This window comes from Macaca thibetana, chromosome 11 (genome assembly GCF_024542745.1).
Source record: "Macaca thibetana thibetana isolate TM-01 chromosome 11, ASM2454274v1, whole genome shotgun sequence".
Taxonomy (NCBI): domain Eukaryota; kingdom Metazoa; phylum Chordata; class Mammalia; order Primates; family Cercopithecidae; genus Macaca; species Macaca thibetana.
Genome location: NC_065588.1, coordinates 68,675,253 through 68,699,998, shown reverse-complemented (window position 1 = coordinate 68,699,998; position 24,746 = coordinate 68,675,253). Strand labels below are relative to the sequence as shown.

Genomic DNA, 24,746 nt, shown 5'->3' with positions numbered 1-24,746 from the left:
TGGGATTACAGGCGTGAGCCACCGCGCCCGGCCTTCATACATATTTTGAAGATGAATAAACAAGATCACACAGCTATTGAGTAGCAGACAGCCAAAAATTTAATTCATGGGATAGGCAGAAAAAGGAATTGAACTTCATTCTAGCTAACTGTAAAGTAGTATTACTCTAACGCTAATGAAGATAATCTAACTAAATTGGTAAAATAGGTCTGTGAGACTTAGAGGGCATTGATGTTCCATACTTATTTGAGTGTCTCCCATCCCTAATGAGAAACCAGCCAAAAAAAAAAAAAAGGTAGGGGGGCATCCAGTAAGTGTTTATTAAATGAAAGAAAAAAGAACAAGTCAGTGCAGATTAATCCTTGGAAATATTTGGTCAGTGAAGGTCCGAAATATGACAGCAAAATACTTAGCAATAAATTGAAAATATTATCTTGTTGTAGGAAGCCAAATTATTTTTAGGCCTGGTAAGTTATATGTCCTGTCACCTCTCTAAAGAAGCCAACAATTTCAAGAAAACTTCCCTGTTTTAAAACTAGGGCAACAAATTTGTTTATACAGTTTTTTAGTTTTTAATTAGTCATCATCAATAGTGTATCATGATTCAAGTGCCTCAAATTGGACCAGTCATGCGAATAGTTAGGAACAGAATGTAATTAATGCCAAATTTTCCTCTGAAGGGGCAATCGATCTAAACTTGTCTTTAATCAGGAAACTTATAATATAAACAATATTTAGATGAAAATATTCCACCATACTACCACCACTGCCACTACAATCAAAAGAACAGAAATCTGCTTTTGTAGTAACCTATCTTGCAAGCAAAGCTGTGATGTTTAGGGAAAGAAGCAAGACTCAAAAGCATAACTTACATGAGCAGAAAGATACTCAAAAATCTAATGAAATGGCCATTGTAAGTTGGTTAATCTGAGCAAACATTACCAAATATGCTTGAGTCCTGTAATATAAAAATAATAGGTAGCTAAATGTTCTGATTCTTCTATGATTTTGCTAATCCTCTGAAACTTACCATGCCCAATTTTACTTTTCAAATATATCTATGAATGTGAGCAACCTGACTGAGGTGATGGCTCTGTATTTTTTTTTGGGGGGGGGAATTTTTATTATTATTATTATTATTATACTTTAAGTTCTAGGGTACATGTGCATAACGTGCAGGTTTGTTACATAGGTATACTTGTGCCATGTTGCTGTGCTGCATCCATCAACTCGTCAGCACCCAACTAATCGTCATTTACATCAGGTATAACTCCCAATGCAATCCCTCCCCCCTCCCCCTCCCCTTAATAGGCCCCGGTGTGTGATGTCCCCCTTCCCGAGTCCAAGTGATCTCATTGTTCAGTTCCCACCTATGAGTGAGAACATGCGGTGTTTGGTTTTCTGTTCTTGTGATAGTTTGCTAAGAATGATGGTTTCCAGCTGCATCCATGTCCCTACAAAGGACACAAACTCATCCTTTTTTATGGCTGCATAGTATTCCATGGTGTATATGTGCCACATTTAATTAATCCAGTCTGTCACTGATGGACATTTGGGTTGATTCCAGGTCTTTGCTATTGTGAATAGTGCCGCAATGAACATACGTGTGCATGTGTCTTTATAGCAGCATGATTTATAATCCTTTGGGTATATATCCAGTAATGGGATGGCTGGGTCATATGGTACATCTAGTTCTAGATCCTTGAGGAATCGCCATACTGTTTTCCATAATGGTTGAACTAGTTTACAATCCTACCAACAGTGTAAGTGTTCCTATTTTTCCACATCCTCTCCAGCACCTGTTGCTCAATAAATTCGGTATTGATGGAACGTACCTCAAAATAATAAGAGCTATTTATGACAAACCCACAGCCAATATCATACTGAATGGGCAAAAACTGGAAAAATTCCCTTTGAAAACTGGCACAAGACAGGGATGCCCTCTCTCACCACTCCTATTCAACATAGTGTTGGAAGTTCTAGCTGGGGCAATCAGGCAAGAGAAAGAAATCAAGGGTATTCAGTTAGGAAAAGAAGAAGTCAAATTGTCCCTCTTTGCAGATGACATGATTGTATGTTTAGAAAACCCCATTGTCTCAGCCCAAAATCTCCTTAAGCTGATAAGCAACTTCAGCAAAGTCTCAGGATACAAAATTAATGTGCAAAAATCACAAGCATTCTTATACACCAGTAACAGACAGAGAGCCAAATCATGAATGAACTTCCATTCACAATTGCTTCAAAGAGAATAAAATACCTAGGAATCCAACTTACAAGGGATGTAAAGGACCTCTTCAAGGAGAACTACAAACCACTGCTCAGTGAAATAAAAGAGGACACAAACAAATGGAAGAACATTGCATGCTCATGGATAGGAAGAATCAATATCGTGAAAATGGCCATACTGCCCAAGGTAATTTATAGATTCAATGCCATCCCCATCAAGCTACCAATGACTTTCTTCACAGAATTGGAAAAGGCTGCTTTAAAGTTCATATGGAACCAAAAAAGAGCCCGCATCTCCAAGACAATCCTAAGTCAAAAGAACAAAGCTGGAGGCATCACACTACCTGACTTCAAACTATACTACAAGGCTACAGTAACCAAAACAGCATGGGACTGGTACCAACACAGAGATGTAGACCAATGGAACAGAACAGAGTCCTCAGAAATAATACCACACATCTACAGCCATCTGATCTTTGACAAACCTGAGAGAAACAAGAAACGGGGAAAGGATTCCCTATTTAATAATTGGTGCTGGGAAAATTGGCTAGCCATAAGTAGAAAGCTGAAACTGGATCCTTTCCTTACTCCTTATACGAAAATTAATTCAAGATGGATTAGAGACTTAAATGTTAGACCTAATACCATAAAAACCCTAGAGGAAAACCTAGGTAGTACCATTCAGGACATAGGCATGGGCAAAGACTTCATGTCTAAAACACCAAAAGCAACAGCAGGAAAAGCCAAAATTGACAAATGGGATCTCATTAAACTAAAGAGCTTCTGCACAGCAAAAGAAACTACCATCAGAGTGAACAGGCAACCTACAGAATGGGAGAAAATTTTTGCAAACTACTCATCTGACAAAGGGCTAATATCCAGAACCTACAAAGAACTCAAACAAATTTACAAGAAAAAAACAAACAACCCCATCAAAAAGTGGGCAAAGGATATGAACAGACATTTCTCAAAAGAAGACATTCATACAGCCAACAGACACATGAAAAAATGGTCATCATCACTGGCCATCAGAGAAATGCAAATCAAAACCACAATGAGATACCATCTCACACCAGTTAGAATGGCAATCATTAAAAAGTCAGGATGGCTCTGTATTTTTGAGCTGCTCTGTAAAAAAGCTACTTCTGACAGAGGTGTGATCAGTCAGCTAAAGCCTTAAAAAAAAAATCCTAAATTTATATACATCTACTAACTGAAGCCACCAAGCAAAAGATAAATACAAAGTACACAAGAAACTGATAGATACCAATTCCATATTAATATTATCATGAGATTTATTCCATAGAAATTAGCATGAGTGGCTTATTTTAGGTACTTGACAATTCTCTGATGGAAATAAATAGAATGAATGAAATATATGAATGAATGGAATGAGAAAAAAATATAGCAGCAATACATCAAACTAACATATACAATTATTGACCTAGTATACCATTAACAGCACTTAAGAAGGGCCTCACTGAACTATAAATAAAATCTGGAGAAGAAAAACTAAAATGATTAAGGGAATTAATTGGACACAGGTGTTTTTGAAGTGGGTGCTAAGGGGAGAAAAGCATTCCCATGTATCTTCATCTTTAATGATGCAATTGACACAAACTGACAAAAATACGACTGTAATCAGTAGAATTTTGTTTCATCAATCCTAGGAAAAGGTACAAAGCTAAAGACATAACAATTTTCAAAGGGAGCTCACTCAAGTTTGTGAATGGTATATCCACAGAAGTTATTCAGCTCAATGTCAAAATATGTTCTACCAAAAATCTTTTTTGAATTCATGGTTGAGAAGAGCTGCCTGAATGGCAGAACTGAACAGTGATCTAGCCAATATAACACTTTTCAGACTTCCAAAAAACAAAACAAAACAAAAAAGGACAATAGAGAAATTATGCATTCTCCAGATACTGGCAGGTCTTACTCTATTTCACAGTGAATTAATATATGTCAAGTGTTTAGAGGTACAAATAAATGCTATATGAGTCTTTATAATTAAAACGGTTAAAGGAGTAACTGAGGCAAAATCTTCATAAACCTCAAATTACCCTTTTTTTCCTAATTTTCTCTTCACAGAAGGCTCTTTTCTATTTTTCTGATTTTTTTATTGTATCACTTGAACTCACTACTTTTATTTCTGGCATCCTTGTCTAGTAATATCTTGAACAGTATTAAAGTAACCTTGATAAAAAGAAAAAAGAAAAGTCCCATAAAGTGTTATGGACTGAGACAATCACTCTTTGCTTAGAAATGAGTTGTGTTCTAATGTCTTTTAAAACATATAACTGTCTGGTTAAGGATGATTAATAATTAGAAAATTAATGAATTTTTCTTTGGTTGCCCTCTGAGTCACCAGCTTTTAGTTTTGGCTATGTTTATGTTAGAGGATTTGCAAGGCAAATTTATTTTACCTGGGGACATGCTGAATAACATCAGATGTTGAACATTCATATATTAAAAGAGAATAACGTTTTTACCAGGAGTGGTGAAAAGGACAGATAAAAGAGTTGTCTCATATGCTACGGCCACTATTATATGTTTGAGAATAATAATGTCTAAGAAGACATTTTGTCATTTTGGTATAATTTTTGGATTATCAATTTTTTGGTTTATCAAGTGGTGTCTGACAGTTTTGTAGCAAGCTGGAATATTCTGCTTATGAACTGCTCTTACTTGAAACGAGAATGAATAGGTTCATTTTCCCTGTGGTATTTCTAGATATGAGAAAGGATGGCCTTGCATTATTATTAGACTCCAGGTTTAGTAAGTGTTTTCTTCTTAGAAAGTGTCTAATGCTGTAAAGTTACTGGTTGGTTTTGAAACTCCTACAAAAATGTAAAAGGACCTTGACTCTATGCAAATCCTAACACAGTGCTCAGAAGAAATACTTTATTCCATAGGGAATGCTCATTCATCTGAAATCTCTAGGTTTAAAGTATACAAAACCTGAAACGATCTTTCTGAGCAAAATGACTCTGCTTTTAAAAAAAATCATCCTTTAAAAACATGTATAATTTTTTAAATTTTCAGCTTTATTTTACATTTTAAAAATTCATGTAAGAAAGAATGTGAGGTAATGTGACTAACAAACCTTCCAGATACTTACCTGAGTAGATAGAAATATATGTGAATATACAGTGAATATACATGAATACTTATGAATTATGTTTGTTTTATCTTCCTTTTCTAAAGATATCTTACTTAGTAAAAGCTGGTCTTTTATTTGAAGCAATGAAAGAAACAGATTTTCATTTCCTGAAACTTAACACATCTTTGTAACATTGAGGCTCTTCAAAAGTTTCTATTTCCCAAGCAACTGTGAATCCAAAATCTTGATTTTTATAAAAGAACTACAAGTGCAAACAAAATGAAACATGTATGTATTATGTATTCTTCAGTTGTAGTATTATACTCAAAAATGTATTTGTGCTACACAATTTCTACATCAGTTAATATACTTCAACAATTAACAAAGATTGTCCAGCCTTACTCATTCATCTTTCTAACAGATGTTCTTAACATTGGTACCAATGCTACAATAAGACATGTTCTAAAATGTACAGAATTAGTCCCAAAAATGAGGGAAAAAAAATGTAAATATAAGTTGTTATTGCATTAGCCTCAGTGAAAGCTAGTTTAACCCGTTAGTGTAACAGGTACAGCTCTTATTTTAACTGTTTTTTTTTTCTAAAAATTATTAATAACTCTTCAGTCTCCACTGGTTAGATTCCAGTGTCAGGCCTGCTTAACTCTGACATTCTTTTTGAATTATCTGAATACATACACCCTTGGAGTTCTAGTCTAATCCTCAATGCATGGGGCATATGCACATTAGGATTCCTCAAGCATGTACTCAGAGTACAGCTACAGCACAGGAGATATTTTGCTTTAATGGCACTAGCTGCTGCTGTCATTGCTGCTCTTATATCCTCTTTGTAGTTTCTTTGTCTTTGCTATAGGCCCATTATCCACCAATGCCAAAATCTGCTCTAACTGCAAATGCTAGGAGAAAGGTTTACCTTTCTCCTGTAACAGTGAGCTGCAGGTTCCCAGTTCCTCTTAAATTGGAAAAACATGTTTCTATTCTTTTTTTTCCCCCATTTTTTATTTTTTAGGTTGTAAATTTTTTTAAATATACTTTAAGTTCTAGGGTACATGTGCACAATGTGCAAGTTTATTACATATGTATACATGTGCCATGTTGGTGTGCTGCACCCAATAACTCATCATTTACATTAGGTATATCTCCTCATGTTATCCCTCCCCCGCTCCCCACAATAGGACCCGGTGTGTGATGTTCCCCTTCCTGTGTCCAAGTGATCTCATTGTTCACTTCCCACCTATGAGTGAGAACATGCGGTATTTGGTTTTCTGCTCTTGCGATAGTTTGCTGAGAATGATGGTTTCCAGCTGCATCCATGTCCCTATAAAGGATACGAACTCATCCTTTTTCTTAATCCAGTCTGTCACTGATGGACATTTGGGTTGATTCCAAGTCTTTGCTATTGTGAATAGTGCTGCAATAAACATACGTGTGCATGTGTCTTTATAGTACCATGACTTACAATCCTTTCAGTATATCCCCAGTAATGGGATGGCTGGGTCATATGGTATTTCTAGTTCTAGATCCTTGAGGAATCGCCACACTGTTTTCCACAATGGTTAAACTAGTTTACACTCCCACCAACAGTGTAAAAGTGTTCCTATTTCTCCACATCTTCTCCAGCACCTGTTGATTCTGATTTTTTAATGATTGCCATTCTAACTGGTGTGAGATGGTATCTCATTGTGGTTTTGATTTGCATTTCTCTGATGGCCAGTGATGATGAACATTTTTTCATGTATCTGTTGGCTGTATGAATGCCTTCTTTTGAGAAGTATCTGTTCATAAACTTTGCCCACTTTTCAATGGGGTTGTTTGTTTTTTTCTTGTAAATTTGATTGGGTTCTTTATAGGTTCTGGGTATTAGCCCTTTTTCAGATGAGTAGATTGCAAAAATTTTCTCCCATTCTGTGGGTTGCCTATTCACTCTGATGGTAGTTTCTTTTGCTGTGCAGAAGCTCTTTAGTTTAATTAGATCCCGTTTGTCAATTTTGGCTTTTTTTGCCATTGCTTTTGGTGTTTTAGACATGAAGTCCTTGCCCATGCCTATGTCCTGAATGGTATTACCTAGGTTTTCTTCTAGGGTTTTTATGGTTTTTGGTCCAACATTTAAGTCTCTAATCCATCTTGAATGAATTTTCATATACGGAGTAAGGAAAGGAACCAGTTTCAGCTTTCTACTTATGGCTAGCCAATTTTCCCAGCACCAATTATTATATAGGGAATCCTTTCCCCATTTCTTGTTTCTCTCAGGTTTGTCAAAGATCAGATGGCTGTAGATGTGTGGTATTATTTCTGAGGACTCTGTTCTGTTCCATTGGTCTATATCTCTGTGTTGGTACCAGTCCCATGCTGTTTTGGTTACTGTAGCCTTGTAGTATAGTTTGAAGTCAGGTAGTGTGATGCCTCCAGTTTTGCTCTTTTGGCTTAGGATTGTCTTGGCAATGCGGGGTCTTTTTTGGTTCCATATGAACTTTAAAGCAGCCTTTTCCAATTCTGTGAAGAAAGTCATTGGTAGCTTCAAGGGGATGGCATTGAATCTATAAATTACCTTGGGCAGTATGGCCATTTTCACGATATTGATTCTTCCTATCCATGAGCATGGTATGTTCCTCCATTTGTTTGTGTCCTCTTTTATTTCACTGAGCAGTGGTTTGTAGTTCTCCTTGAAGAGGTCCTTTATATCCCTTGTAAGTTGGATTCCTAGGTATTTTATTCTCTTTGAAGCTATTGTGAATGGAAGTTCATTCATGATTTGGCTCTCTGTTTGTCTGTTACTGGTGTATAAGAATGCTTGTGATTTTTGCACATTGATTTTGTATCCTGAGACTTTGCTGAAGTTGCTTATCAGCTTAAGGAGATTTGGGGCTGAGATAATGGGGTTTTCTAAATATACAATCATGTCATCTGCAAACAGAGACAATTTGACTTCTTCTTTTCCTAACTGAATACCCTTGATTTCTTTCTCTTGCCTGATTGCCCTAGCCAGAACTTCCAACACTATGTTGAATAGGAGTGGTGAGAGAGGGCATCCCTGTCTTGTGCCAGTTGTCAAAGGGAATGCTTCCAGTTTTCTCCCATTCAGTATGATATTGGCTGTGGGTTTGTCATAAATAGCTCTTATTATTTTGAGATACGTTCCATCAATACTGAATTTATTGAGAGTTTTTAGCATGAAGGGCTGTTGAATTTTGTCAAAGGCCTTTTCTGCATCTACTGCGATAACCATGTGGTTTTTGTCTTTGGTTCTGTTTATATGCTGGATTACGTTTATTGATTTGCATATGTTGAACCAGCCTTGCATCCCAGGGATGAAGCCCACTTCATCATGGTGGATAAGCTTTTTGATGTGCTGCTGGATCCGGTTTGCCAGTATTTTATTGAGGAATTTTGCATCGATGTTCATCAGGGATATTGGTCTAAAATTCTCTTTTTTTTGTTGTGTCTCTGCCAGGCTTTGGTATCAGGATGATGTTGGCCTCATAAAATGAGTTAGGGAGGATTCCCTCTTTTTCTATTGATTGGAATAGTTTCAGAAGGAATGGTACCAACTCCTCCTTGTACCTCTGATAGAATTTGGCTGCGAGTCTGTCTGGTCCTGGACTTTTTTTGGTTGGTAGGCTATTAATTATTGCCTCAATTTCTGAGCCTGCTATTGGTCTATTCAGGGATTCAGCTTCTTCCTGGTTTAGTCTTGGGAGAGTGTAAGTGTCCAGGAAGTTATCCACTTCTTCTAGGTTTTCTAGTTTATTTGTGTAGAGGTGTTTATAGTATTCTCTCATAGTAGTGTGTATTTCTGTGGGGCCGGTGGTGATATCCCCTTTATCATTTTTTACTGCATCTATTTGATTCTTCTCTCTTTTCTTCTTTATTAGTCTTGCTAGCAGTCTATCAATTTTGTTGATCTTTTCAAGTGGACTAAATGGTCCAATTAACAGACACAGACTGGCAAACTGGATAGAGTCAAGACCCATCAGTTTGCTGTATTCAAGAGACCCATCCCACATGCAGAGACACACATAGGCTCAAAATAAAGGGATGGAGGAAGATCTACCAAGCAAATGGAAAACAAAACAAAACAAAAAAGCAGGGGTTGCAATCCTAGTCTCTGATAAAACAGACTTTAAACCATCAAAGATCAAAAGAGACAAAGAAGGCCATTACATAATGGTAAGGGATAAACTCATCAGGAAGAGCTAACTATACTAAATATATATGCACCCAATACAGGAGCACCCAGATTCATAAAGCAAGTCCTTAGAGACTTACAAAGAGACTTAGACTCCCATACGATAATAATGGGAGACTTCAACACCCCACTGTCAACATTAGACAGATCAACGAGACAGAAAGTTAACAAGGATATCCAGGAATTGAACTCAACTCTGCACCAAGTGGACCTAATAGACTTCTACAGAACTCTCCATCTAAAATCAACAGAATATACATTCTTCTCAGCACCACATCGCACTTATTCCAAAATTGACCACATAGCTAGAGGTAAAGCACCCTTCAACAAATGTAAAAGAACAGAAATTATAGCAAACTGTCTCTCAGACCACAGTGCAATCAAACTAGAACTCAGGACTAAGAAACTCAATCAAAACTGCACAACTACATGGAAACTGAAAAACCTGCTCCAGAATGACTACTGGGTACATAACAAAATGAAGGCAGAAATAAAGATGTTCTTTGAAACCAATGAGAACAAAGATACAACATACCAGAATCTCTGGGACACATTTAAAGCAGTGTGTAGAGCGAAATTTATAGCACTAAATGCTCACAAGGGAAAGCAGGAAAGATCTAAATTTGACACCCTAACATCACAATTAAAAGAATTAGAGAAGCAAGAGCAAACACATTCAAAAGCTAGCAGAAGGCAAGAAATAACTAAGATCAGAGCAAAACTGAAGGAGATAGAGATACAAAAACCCTCCAAAAAATCAATGAATCCAGGAGCTGGTTTTTTGAAAAGATGTTTCTATTCTTTAAAAAGAAGTTTATATTTTCAGTAAGGAAAAAAGTTTGCTTATAGAGCAAATCATCTATATTTCAGTTAGTCAATGATTTTCTCAACTTCTGTTGAGTAAAAATAAAATAGCTTTAAAAGGCAGGAGGGAACAGAGAAAGGAAAATGCAGTCAGCAAAGAGGTCCATTTCAAAGACAGGGATTCCATGAGACCCAAACAGGCACGCGTTCTACTTTCCTTATGGTCTCTCAATGTAAACGTCACTTTTAAGCAACTGAACAGAATCAAAAAGACCAAAAGTCCTTAGGTTCAGCTCTAAGAAGCCTTTAAATTTCTCACATTCACTGGGTATCAGTCATTTCAGTATAAAATTTCAATAAATTAAAACAATTGGATCACCTTCTAGTTTATTACTTTAGAGGAGTTATTTTGCAGACTGAATTTTAGTTGCATTAATAATCTTTATGCTCAGGTATGTGTCCTTACGAAAATTAGGAGAAAAATTCCAGTCTGCTGACTTTATCAAAGTATAACTTAATGTTTTTGGTGGGTGAAGCTCTTTATCTTCCCAAGTTCTTTAATGAAAGAACATATGCTCATGTTTAATGATTCTCATTATGGAAGCACTTTCTTGTAATGCTACATTCCAGAACCTGAAGTAGTCACCTACAATATAGACCACACGAATTATAATGAAACCTATGCAATATACACAGGGGATATGAGTTGACCTGCATCGGCACCAGGTCTTTAAAATGAGTTCTCCATTGCAGTATTTTAACAAGCAACTTTTTGCTGTAGTAAAATTATTTTAACATAAACTTTTTTCAAATTAAAATGATCAAGAGTTGTTAAAGAACAGTTACTGTGCTGTGTCAGTTCTTCTTTTTATCTGTTTTGAGGAAACATAATAAGATTTAATATGATTGCTGTCAATGGCATACTATAACTTAATCCATCCAATAATGTTGTCACTAACAGCCAACTTTGATAAAATAACATCAGGCAAAAAGACTATTCATGCCATGAATCCTCTTTGAAATGTGTCTTCAGCCCTAAGCTGAGGAGGTTGTTTCTAATGATCTTGACACTTCTCTTTGATGAATGAAACATTATCTAAGGCTTACGTTCCTATGGAATAGTCCGCATTGCCAGTATAGATAAGAATTTATTTGGTGAGACTGAATTTAGATACCAAGTTTATTTTGTATGTATAAATAATTGGTATAAGCCTAAGAAGCCAAAATGGATTACTAGGATTGGAAATGTTAGAGTATCTATATGTAAAATTGATGTACGTTTCTAATAGAGAATTTATTTTCCCAGGCCCATGATGCCTACTCACATTTGTATAGTAGTTCATACATTTCAAAGACCTCATAAGTTATTTTGTCTTCAAAAAAATATTATGTGGACATACTAAGTCACTATAATTCTCCCAATTTTCAAATGATGAGTTAGGGGAAATGCCTTTCTTGGAATCCAAGCTTCTTATTTCCAATCTATCCCCCTGACTTGTGTCATACTCCCTGTAAAACCCCATATCTATAAAATGGTAAACTTGATTAGTTTGCTAGAGGACAAAATTGTCACAAAATGCTTATTGTGATAATTTTATCATATGTAGTATTCCTTAATTCTATATCAGAAACTGGCTCTGAAAACACACATACATACAACCTAAGATTTTACTAACAGTTAAGCGAAGTATATTGGCCTAAGTCAGAACAAGAGCTTCCTTAACAATACTATGTAATTCTGGGCTGCTTCATTGCTAGTCCATGGAAGGTAGATTGCCATAGTATCTCTCTAGCAGATAAAATTGTTTTTCAGTGTTTGAGCCTTGATGCCTAAAAAAGCACTGTTTTTGAGATTAATGGCAAAATAGGTCAACTTCCTGAATTTCTTTACTCCTGACATGAGCCTGACTCCTGGTTTTTCTATTACAGGCTTAGGTCTAGTGAACCTTAAGCCATGCACTTACAGGAAAGCTTTTATGCACATCACAATAGTATGAGTTACTGCTGATGCAGCTGTCACTCTTATTCTTCTGAGTATTTCTTTCACTCTTTTGCTGATGCCATTATGAAAATTAGTGCTGGCACAGCCTTCAAGGCACTTAATATCCTCTCTTATTTATGTGGTTATCTTATTCTTAAAATTTTGTTTGCAAAGAAGGTATTAATTACATATGGAGGGGCAGAAACGCTATAGAGTTTCTACTCGTAGGTTTTCTGGATTTATATTGAGGTATTTCACAAACTAAAAAGCAAAAGCAATCAAATAGCAGAAAGTTTTTTAAATCTATATAACCTAAACACAAAAACACATCATGACCTGTAATCCCAGCACTTTGACAGGCTGTGGTAGGTGGATCACCTAAGGTCAGGAGTTTGAGAGCAGCCTGGCCAATATGGTGAAACCCCGTCTTTGCAAAAAATACAATACTTAGCCCAGCATGTTGGCTCACACCTGTAATCCCAGCTACTTGGGAGGTTGATGTACGAGAATCACTTGAATCTGGGAGGCAGAGATTGCATTGAGCCAAGATGGTGCCACTGCATTTCAGCCTGGGCCACAAAGTAAGACTCTGTCTCAAAAAAAAAAAAAAAAAAAAAAAAAAAAAAAGACCATCATATTAAGACTTGTTTCTTCTCATTATTAACTGTGTAATTAAATGTGATGGAGTTTATTGTTTCATTTTTTACTTTAATAGGATGAGTTTTCTGTGATACTGTAATTGTTCTGTCATTAGTTTTCATTTCTTAATTATTAAATAGGGATTTAGAAGTAATCAAATCTTATATCTGACTAACCTCTAGGTTTTTATACTTCTAATGCATGGTCTGTGTTCAATTAAGAACAAAATCTCAGTTGTCTTATTTACACTCTGTGTTCATTTTCAATACCTCTAAAAAATATTTTCCAGAATTCCTATATTTACAGTATAACTGATAAAATGATGAAGAAATATGAAAAGTCATTCAAAGACAAAATTTGGAATGAGGACACTGAAACTGAAGATATATTACCATGCTAAAACAATCAAAAGCTGTCAGTTTTCACCCCATCTAAAATTCTGTTGACTACTTTTAAATCTAAGATGTATTTTTCATAATGGTGAATAGAAAGAATTTTATCACAAGTATCTGAATGAGCTAAAAAAAGCAATACCTATGCATAACATGTCACTTGTAATAAGGACATCTTTTAATATTGAAACATAATAAAATTATAAATCAGTAATAATCCACAGCATAATAAAAATTAAATGAGAAATTTAAACAAAGTTGGTTGAAAGTCATCAAAAACCAAAAGATACTTTTGGAAGTGTTTCAGTAACTGTAAATATTTACATTTTAAAATTACACATTTTTAAAAGAATACTTTCAATAATATGACATTGTATTGCTGATTTTTCTTCAAAGTCATTTAAAGCATTGTTAATTTGAATGCCAAAATAAAACACTTCAATTAAGATATTAAAATTATGTTATACATCTATAAATACCTAGGCACATAAATCAAATAAACTTATCTTATACATTTGTGCAACTGAATTATTTTGCCTTCATAAAATATTGGTAAAATTGCATGAAAATAATTGAAACACGTTGATATGGTATTACTATCTTCACATTTTTGTTAAAGTAATTTCATTTTTTTTCTCAGCAGGAGTCAGTTAAATTTATGTTGGAGAAGTTATATGATGACTTACAGATGCTTTCATATTTTACCTTGGTTTACGTGTTCTTCAAATTATACTTGGAACAATAACAAACAAGTAGATAACTGCCTATTAATACTTTAGAACATCAAAAGGGAGCAGTATAAAATATTTTTGGAAGCAATCTATCCACTGACAGATGAATGGATAAAGAAAATGTGGTGTATACATGCAAGAGAATACCATTCTGCCTTTAAAAAAGAAGAAATTCTGCCATTCGTAACAACATGAGTGAACTTGGGACATCAGGCCAAGTGAGATAAAATAGACAAATACTACATAATTCCACTTGTATAAGGAATTTAAAATAGTCAAATTCACGGAAGCAGAGAATAAAACGGTGGTTGCCAGAGGCATGGGGGAGGAGGAAACAAGGATGTATGAGACAAAGGGTACAAAGCTTCAGTCAATGCAAGATGAGTAAGTCCTAGAGATCTACTGTATAGCATAATGTGTATATTTAATAATTCTGTATCATACACCTGAAAACTTGCTGAAGGGCAGATTTCATGTTGTGTTCTTACCACCAAAAAACAATAAGTAAAGAAGACAGGAAGAAAATTTTAGAGGTGATGAATACGTTTATGGCATAAAACAAAAGATGACCATTTGTGTTATGAATGTACACTTATCTCCAAACTCATCAAGTTGCATACATTAAATATGTACAGCATTTTGTATGTCAATCTTGCGTCAATAAAGTGGTTTAAAAGAACATATATATGTGTGTATATATATGTATGTGTATATATGTATGTATGTGTATGTGTGTGTGTGTGTGTGTGTGTGTGTGTGTATATATATATAAAATCACCTATGCTATGTCAAAAATAAAATTTGAGCTTTTGGAAGTTGATAAGTATTGGTACATTGCAATTTTTACTTAATTTAATAGTACCACTTTAAATAAATTTAAAATCTTAATTTCAGAACAACATATATGTATCCTGGGTTCTATTTAATAATTACACTGTCGCTTATTGATCAGTGAAAGCTTATATAAAATGAAAAACTGATATAAAAGGACATATAGCAAAACTACACCCTCCTTCTACTTTTTCTTCTAGGATGCCCTATAATAGCACAGCTTAAGGCACAAAAACCTTTCTTCAAGTTCTGACATTCCCAAAGTATAGGGATAATATGAATAACTCTTCGTAAATAAAATTAATGACCTCTTATTAAGTCATTTAATCCTAAAATACATATATCTACAACGATAATACATCATATCTTTTAGATGGTTTTTGTGTTTTATCTCATCAATGAGATGTCAAGTCCTCATTTTTCTATGTTTGATATATTCTGTATATTTAAAATATTATTAACTACTCTTGACTTCTTTATTTTAAAGGACAATTTGCCTTTACTATAAAATACTACAATTGAAAATATTTCTATTTAGGTAAATTGTGGCATTTTGAAGCTAATGAATAGCAAATCAGATTATATAGTTCCTAATAAGTAAAAGATGACTCTTTAAGAATACTAACATTTAAATTTTTGATTACATTTTATCGATACATTTTCATGCATCAGTTGGTACCTTTAGCCATCTCTAATGATGATATAAGCCTAATGTAACACTAGATCAGCCTTTTACTAAAAGTTTCAAATAATTCAAGGACACTTACCATATTCCAGCCAGGATAGAGGTAGTCTGTACCAACAAATTCAAAGTAGTGAGCAAACCCTTCCTTCAGCCACACGTCTTCCCACCACACAGGCGTCACGAGGTCACCAAACCACTGCAGTAACAAAATTAATGGTCATCAAATAAAATGAAATCTATCCCCAAACTATTTTATCTAAACTTACATGTATTAAACTATGATTATTATAACTGGAATTAATTCCCCAATTGATTTTGTGATCTTAAACTGTATTGTGGCAAAACTGTATTGATTTATTTGACTACTTGGGTGACACTAGTTTTTTATACATGCTTTCAGAGAGGAACAAAAAAGAATAATCAATGAACACAAAAGAATATTTGACTTGGAGAAGAAAGGGCTCAGGAGAGAAAAACTGATGAGAGCTGTCTTCAAATATGTGAAGACCTATTATATAGAAGAGGAAAGGCTTGTTTCCTGTGACCCTACAAGTGACAAACCAGGACTAATGAATGGAAATTAGCATGGGTAAATGTCTGCTGAAAATGCAGAAAACCCTCTAACAGACTGAGATGGCCAAAGATGGGAACATTCTGCCTTGAAAGGTAGTGAGCAGTTCATCACAGGAGGTATATAAGCATCACCCTCTAGTGGCAGAGGCAATTCAGAGAAGATATTTGCTGATTGATAAAACTAAGGGTTTTTGAGGTCCCTCACACTTGACTCTCCATGATTCTATTATAATAAGGATTTAGACCAAAAAAAATTCTCTAAGATGCCTTTATGAAAAATAATGTAATTTTAAAAGGTATTTTGATTAGATAATGATGTATTATTCCGAAACTTGCTTAGTTTAGGAAAACGTTAAGGAAATTCTTTTCTCATTAAAAAGCAAAAAATACATTATATGCCAGGAGCTAGCCTAAAGACAGGATTCAGTGAAGAAAAGTTATATAATGTTCCTCCTCATGCAGTTGACATTTTATTGTAGAGGCACGGGGGATGAGGGGAGGTAGACGATAAAAAAATAAATAAGCAAATGAACAACGCAATTTCAGATCCTAACAAAGTGCTACAGGAATGAGGGAGGAACTGCTTTACATTGTAAAACCAAAAACATTCTCTCTAAGCAAGTGACATTTGAGCTCAGACTTCAATGATAAGGGAGAGCCAGTCATGAGAAAGGCTTGGGAAGGAGAATTTCAGGGACATGTAATTAACCCTTAATGTGAAGACTCTATGTGGGAATGAGCTATTTAAGAAACAGAAGAAAGACCTCTGTGGCTGGAACATAGTGGACCAGGAGGAGGAAAGTGTGAAAGAGTCCAGAAAGGCAGACAAATACCAGATCATGTGTGGCTTTAGCAGCCACATTAACAACCTTGGCTGACAGTTTCAATAGTAACAGTAAAGTATCTATTCTTCAACAGAATCTCTCATTGAAATACAAATCAAATCAGCTCTCAGTATGTTGAGGACCACAAAGTAAATGTTTAACCTTTTAATAACTTTTTAAATAAAAAATGCATGTTTCTCCTGTAACTTGAAATCCTATCTTCAGAATTGTGACTACAAATTGGTGGGCAGGAAAGGTAACATAGAAATTAATTGGTTAATGACAATGGAAATTATTTCAAGTGTTTCTCCTAGCTTCTGGTTCATGACTCCATAGTAAGTGCCCTACAAATACTAAGCTATAACAAGAAAGTAACTTAGAATATGAAACAAATGAAATCCAGTTCTTCGAACAATTATACATTATCAGTGCACTTTCACTTCAACAGAACTATATATCTAACTTGTCATTTATAGGAGCATTCAAAAAGCAAACTGCTTTTGTCTCAAATAATTACAAGATATTCAGTCAAAACCATCCTCTTTAGTACAGACTAGGAGCACCAGACATCTCTGCAAAGGATCCCCTTAAGCCTGGGGTGAGAAACACACCTCAGAGATCTCGTCAGCAAGGCAGATACAAACATCTTACAGGTTCAGTGCAAAAAACTGACATTTAGGGGCCAGGCACGGTGGCTCATGTCTGTAATCCCAGCACTTTGGGAGGTTGAGGTGGGTGGATCACCTGAAATCAAGAAGTTCAAGACCAGCCTGGCCAAGATGGTGAAACCCCATCCCTACTAAAAATACAAAAATTAACTGGGCGTGGTGGTAGGCACTTGTAGTCCAGCTACTTGGGAAGCTGAGGCAGGAGAATCACTTGAACCTGGGAGGCGAAGATTGCAGTGAGCCAAGATTGCACCATTGCACTCCAACCTGGGTGGCAGAGTGAGACTCGGCCTCGAAAAAAAAAAAAAAAGCTGACATTTATGTAAACAGTCCTCTGGCTCGCATCACTTCATCATTAAGACAGTATTCATTTATTAGCATTTAACAGTTTACCTTTTTTCACTGACAGTGTTTTTCACATCACTCTTTTCTTCGTTTTTTCAGCTTTTAAAAAGCTGTGGGGTTTATAATTTATTGAAATCACACTCTATCACAGTGAGATTTCTGGTGTTATAAGTTTAAAGCTATCCATAAATACTAGTAACCAGGACAGGTATCACTTTCTGTTGGCATGGACATCTATTTTCAGTGACTTTTTCCCACAAAAATTAAGATTCAAATAAGCACTGCGAAATCTCTCTAATGCCATCCATTCATTGTGAGAAAATGCATAAAATCAAAATGAAATTAATTTTATCTTAGCTTCACTACAAAGTTGGCTAATTTACATATGAATTTCTAAACATGCCAAGACAAAAAATATCAATCATTTGAGAACAAAGAGTCCACGGCTGAGTTAGTGAAAGACTTCCTAAGTGTCTATGTGGTGGGAAAAGGGGAATAACAAATTGATTTCAGCAAAAGCAAATTTTGACACGTACACAAAACTCAGCTGCATCTTGCAGCGATGCAATAAATCATTGCCATCACTGCACTTACCCTATATACACACTAATAATCACAAGAAAATACAGCAAGGTTGATAACTGACTAGATAGGGGCTCCAAAAAGGCTGCTGGGTGGCAGTGCCATCTCACTGCTCAACTAAATGGAATGACAGTTGCTTACTCAATACAATCAGGGTGTTTGTTTTTGTTTTTCCTATGATCGAAGAAAAATGACATATCTTCCAGAAAGAACTACACAGTGCTCCATATAAAATTAAAATTTATTTGGGAGGATAATAATTTAGCTCTTAATGTAGCTATTCAAAATCATTCTCAATAGCTTTTACATTATACTTACACCTGATTCTTTTTCTCATACCTGGTGACATATCTCATGAACAATGACCATGGTGACATCCAGCAAATAAGAAATAGATGAAACACTGGGATCCAGCAGTATTCTTTGTTCCACAAAAATACTTAGTCCCCAGTTCTCCATAGCAGCATACGGATGCTTAGGCACAGCTAAAAGATCTAGAAATAAAATAAAACAGTTCCAAAGGCTTTAACAAAGACACCAGATTCTGAATTTATGTGCTAAAAATGTCCAGAAATCCTAATTATAAGGGATACTTGATTTGACTTAGTGATTTTTTTTTTTTGGCAAATTAAACTACCTGCCATTTCTACATCACAGCAGAAATATAGGCTATCACTGCAAATGCTGGTCATATGCATTCATCACAGTTCATTTTCAAGCCCAGTGCTATAGGTAGCTGGAAGTATCAGTGCCATTATTGATGGGCCCATCCTAATAAATTTTATAAGTCAAGGAAACCAAATGCAGCAGGAACCTACAGAGGCAAAGGCGTTGTGCCTTCTAATGAAAATATATTTGACTCAATGCAGTAAATACTATATTCTTACATTTACCTCAGTATTGTATAAGAGAAAACATTTTATATCTGGTTTAAAATGTGGTGTTATTTTTCTAATTGCTTAAATTCTAGTGTATTTTTTCAGTTATATTAAAAGAAAGATGTTACATGTAAATATATCTTACAGAGAAAGCTTTGCTAGTGGATATAATGGAAAAAAAACTAAAAACTATTGAGGGGACCCACAGACTCTGGTCTGGCTCTGTCATCAACTGGCTATGCAACATCAGTAAATCACTTAACTTCTTAAGACCACAATTCCCTCACCTATGAAATAAGGTCATTAGCCTTAATTATCTCTAAAATACCTTCTAGCTCCAAATATCTACAATTAGATGATTCTAAGATCTGTGCTTATTTTAAAAGGTCATAGAGGTATTATCAACTTCTGGTTATGGTGACACAAAGAGTTCATGCTTTGATGTACTCCCTCTGCTCCAGAGGCATAGTGATGATAAATAAAATATTAAAAGGGAAAACGAAAAAAACATCTCCGGGCTTAAAAATAAACCTCTCCCTGGACCAGAAATGGTACAGAAATGCAAAGTGGTGATTGCATGTGAAGCCACAGGCCTGCTGGGCACTGGCTCCAGCATCAGGCAGTGGCGGCTGGGAATTGGCTCTGGCAGATCCTTCCAGAGCCAAAAGGACCTAAGCCACGCTGACTACTTAATGCCAGGGATTGAGGTAGGGCACGCATGCTCATGAAAACAGGTTGAAAATAGCTGGCGCTCCTTGCTTCCTGGGAAAGTCAATAAGTGGCAGGGTAGAAATTTGAACCCAGCAGCCTGGTTCCAGCACCTGTGCTTTTAATCACAATGCCAAGCATAGTGTTTACAGTCTCTGACCCAGAAGTTCTACTTCTCCATATAGCCCTGTGGTAACTCCCTACGATGCAACAGAAAATTGTATAAGAATGTTTGCTATAGTATTGTTTGTACAGGTGAAAAGGGAAAATTAAGTGCGTTTAAGCAAGGTAAAGGACAAAGAAACTGAGAAATAGGTATATAAAGGAGTATTACACAGCAATCAAAACAATTGATCTTACCACTAGATTCTAACACTACATACATCAACATGGACAATCTGAGAAAGAGAATATCGAGGAAATAAGTGAAGAGTAAAATGACGCTATAATAACATCCACTATTTAAAAACAAGTAGAATAACACCATGTCATGTAAATGGATACTCATACACGAACACATGCACAGAGACAGTAATGGCAAGAGGCACACACAAACACACATACAGCAATTATAAACATTAAAGTCATGATGGCTTAATGGAAGAAAGGAGGGGAAAAGGATGGAAGACAGTCACACAGTGAATTAAATAGTTATGTTTTTAATAAGAATATTTCACTGTTGGTGGTATGGGTGCTGATTATAATATTACTGATTCTTTTCCACATGCTTTAAATATTTCAAAATAAGAAAAAGAATAAAATAGTCAACAGTCTTATAATAAGGTTGATTTTTCTTTATTCCTGACTTTAAAAAATATCTTCTCAGCATTGGTTGTGGGTATTTGTTGTTGCTATTTCTGTTTGTTTGAGATGGAGTCTCGCTCTGTTGCCCAGGCCAGAGTGCAGTGGCACAATCTTGGCTCACTGCAACCTCCGCCTCCTGGGTTCAAGCGATTTTCCTGCCTCAGCCTCCCAAGTAGCTGGGATTACAGGCATGCGCCACCACGCCCAGCTAATTTTTGTATTTTTAGTAGAGACGGAGTTTCACCATATTGGCCAGGCTGGTCTTGAACTCCCGACCTCATGATCCAACCACCTCGGCCTCCCAAAGTGCTAGGATTACAGGCCTGAGCCATTGACCTGGCCGGTTGTGGTCTTAAGTCTGAAATGTATATTAAAGTAAGTCAAATATGACCCCGTCTTCTGCTACATTTTAGACTAAGCATGAGGGCATAATAGCTATAACACGAAAAAAAGGGAAATATGAGGTAATAGTTGAAGAATTAAGAGTGCTGAGAGAGAGAAAAAACAAATCTGATTGGGGAGGTTTTCAAAGAGATGGTACTTAAGTTGGACTTCAAAAGGTAAATAGGATATCAAAGGGCAGAAACACGTAATCTGCGCATTCACATATACAACAAATACTGATTGAGCATCTCCTTTGCTCAGTATAGACATGGTTTTGCCCTGTCCTGCAAGCTCGTTCCTCTCTGTCATCATGGTGCTTATATGCATATGTGAGTGTGTGCAGGAGGTCAATTAACCAGTAATAAATGAATGAGAAAATTAGTAAATGATAAATGCTACAAAGACAATGTAACAGAGTAAGATATTGATTGATTGGTGGGGTAGGTGTGGTGTGGTCAAGGCAGCCCTCTCTAAGGTAGTCACATTTCATCTGAGATGTGGGTAATGGTAGAAACTAGCTTGTTTGAAATCGGAAGTGCATTCTAAGAGAGGACAACAAATGCAAAGGCCCTAAGGTGAAAATGAGACAAGTATGCTAGACAAAGAAGGTTGATGTGGCTGAAATATATAAAGCGAAGGAACACAGATCAGAGAAATTGTATGAATTGTAAGTTCATAAGCAATAGATATTCTTTTATATAAGATTTTACCTTAACACCTTGTCTAACTATGAACAAACCAGGTAACAGGACCACAGTGTGTCAACTTTGTCACCAGTAGATAGCAACAACAGTAGCAGATCTGGTGTCATTTGCTTGTAGCAACATGTGACTAATAAACAAGCCTTCTGACCCAAGCCTGTGACAAAGTCGAGGCAATTCTGTAAGCTGTAGTCCTCCAGGAGCCAAGAGTAGTCGGTCGTCAAGGCTAAGCGAGCATATCAAGCCACACATTGGGATTTGGATTGGCTCAAATAGCACAGGAAGAAGACTCGACACATATGAGCCAGATGCAGTCTAGGAGTTTGGAATAAAGAGGAAGGTAGACTTGGGAGCATTTGTCAGAAAGCAAAAGCCTGACTAACAGCATAAGGAGATATGGTGTGGAAACAACTGGAGGCTGGTGATAAAGATATCAGGCACTGGTGACCTAAGCAGGCAGCTGGTTACATACTGGAATTGAGAGGTATGAGGTTACAAAAGTCAGGCCTGGGTAACAAGATCACAGATCAACCAAACAAGGACTCTTCAGCAAATGGAGCCAAAGTCAAATTAAAGTCATTAAAGAATAGAGTAAAACACAGATCAGTAGTAGAGGACGGCTTCTTATATATACACACAGGTTTTATAATAAATACGAGGAGCCATGATTATAGATGACAGAGTAGGGAAAAAATAAAGAAAACATTGTATGCTACTAACCTTATAACAGTGTATTGAAGAAACTTAGATTTTGTTGAAGCAACTATGGAGAAGTATTTTTAATTGTGGCTCTGTTCTATGTCTTCACAACTTAAGGAATCTTATATGATAGGTTTATAATTTAAGAGCACTTACATCAAGTATATATCCACACAAACATCTGTACACAAATATTCATAAAAGCCTATTTCCAGTAGCTAAAAACTAGGAACAACTCAAATGTCCATCAATAGGTGAATAAAGTAAGTATGGTATATCCATGCAACAAAATACTACTCAGCAATAAAGAGAAATGAACTGTGGTTACAGTCCACAACATGATTGAATCCCAAAATAGTTATGTGGAGTAAAAAAAGAAGAAAGCTCTATCTACTGTATGATTCATGCCATTTATGTAAAATTCCAGAAAATGCAAACTAATCTATAGTGTCAGAAAGCACATCAGAGGTTGCCTGGGGACAAAGATGGGAGGAGTTAGAAGATAGCGACGAGAAACTTTTGGGAGTGATGAATATGTTCATTATGGTGATAATTTCCTGTGTGTATACATGTGTTAAGGCACCAAATTGCATACTTTAAATATGGACAGTTTTCTTGTACATTACTGTACCTGAATGAAGCTATTAAAAAAAAAAAGAGCAAACTCAGTAACAAAAATACTCTTTTGTTTATTTAAGGCAGATAACATTAATTCACAATGAATTATTTTAATTTTTTCAAAAGAAATTTGTTACGAGACCATACTCATTAAAATGTATACCCATAACTCTTTCATATGCCTTGAAAACAGAAGAAAATTCAAATGTTTCAGAATCTAATTTACTTGGAAAGTCAAAGAAAATGCTTGATAAAAGTAGGCATAGTAGTCTGCTTCCAATTAAATAGTATAGTACAAAAAACTATAGACAGATATGAAATAATTCATATAATACTAGTGAATGTGATAACATAAATTAACATAAAAATCTGACTTGCTCTACTTGTTTGCCTCCTACTCACCCTCAATGCACTATAATTTGCCTTCTATTCTTAACACTATCCTGAAACAGCTCTGAATAACTAAATTCACAAACTCTCATGGACACTTCTCAGAATTCATCTTTTTTTGGCATTGCTGAGAATTATCATATGGTAGGCTAGCGTCTATAATAACAGAATATCCATGTTTTTCCTCCACTTCTCAGATTAGCTTTTCTTCTTGTTTTGTTCCGTTTTGTTTTTCATTTTCTTGCCACTCTCTGACTTTTGAAAATCAAAGTTTCCAGGATTTCCATCTGTGGCTTCTATGTTGCTTTGTTTTACTAACTGCTATGATTTAAATGTGTCCTCTCTGAAATTCATGCTGAAATGTAATCTCTATGGGTCTCTTCTGCCATCTGAAGACACAACATTCATCCCCTCTGGAGAATGTAGCAACAAAGAGTCATCTTGAAAGCAGAGAGTAGACCCTACCAGACAGCAAACCGGCCTGTGCCGTATCTTGGACTTCTCAGCCTCCAGGATTGTAAGAAATAAATTTCTATTATTTGTAAATTACCCAGTCTCGGGTATTTGGTTATAGTAGCATAAATGGACTAAGACACTTACTCTGCTACTTATTTTCTTTGAGTGTTCTCATCCACTTTAACATCATCCATCACCACCCACATGCCCAGACTGCTCTCTTTGAGCACTAGATGAAAATATCTAAGTATCTTATAGTAGGCTGCTATTTGATAGGCCCCCAGTGTGCTGTGCCTCCTTGTGTAAGCCTCTCCTCTTTTAATCTGGTGTAATAGCACATACTAAAGGAAAGTTAAGAAAGCCTTGTATCTTTCTGTTTTGCCCTCTAGGGAAAGTCAGCCCTCATAAAATGAAATGGCCCATTGCCCTGAGAACATCATGCAGGGAGAAACCTCACAACTTTACAAAAGGTCCAAAGAATCCACATGAGGTCTGTTCAATAGTATATACTAACTGAAAT

General features: G+C 35.8%; 1 protein-coding gene across 2 annotated transcripts in view; it reads right to left on the bottom strand.

Annotated features, from left to right (window-relative positions):
* The window catches only part of TRHDE (thyrotropin releasing hormone degrading enzyme), a 420,293-nt gene that overhangs the window by 198,181 nt on the left and 197,366 nt on the right, over positions 1 to 24,746 (bottom strand). For both annotated transcript variants that reach the window (XM_050749271.1, XM_050749272.1), the window contains exons 4-5: positions 18,928 to 19,082; positions 15,679 to 15,792 (exon numbers count right to left, since the gene is read on the bottom strand). In XM_050749271.1, the coding sequence (XP_050605228.1) occupies positions 15,679 to 15,792; positions 18,928 to 19,082 (269 nt within the window). The remainder of the gene's footprint in view (positions 1 to 15,678; positions 15,793 to 18,927; positions 19,083 to 24,746) is intronic.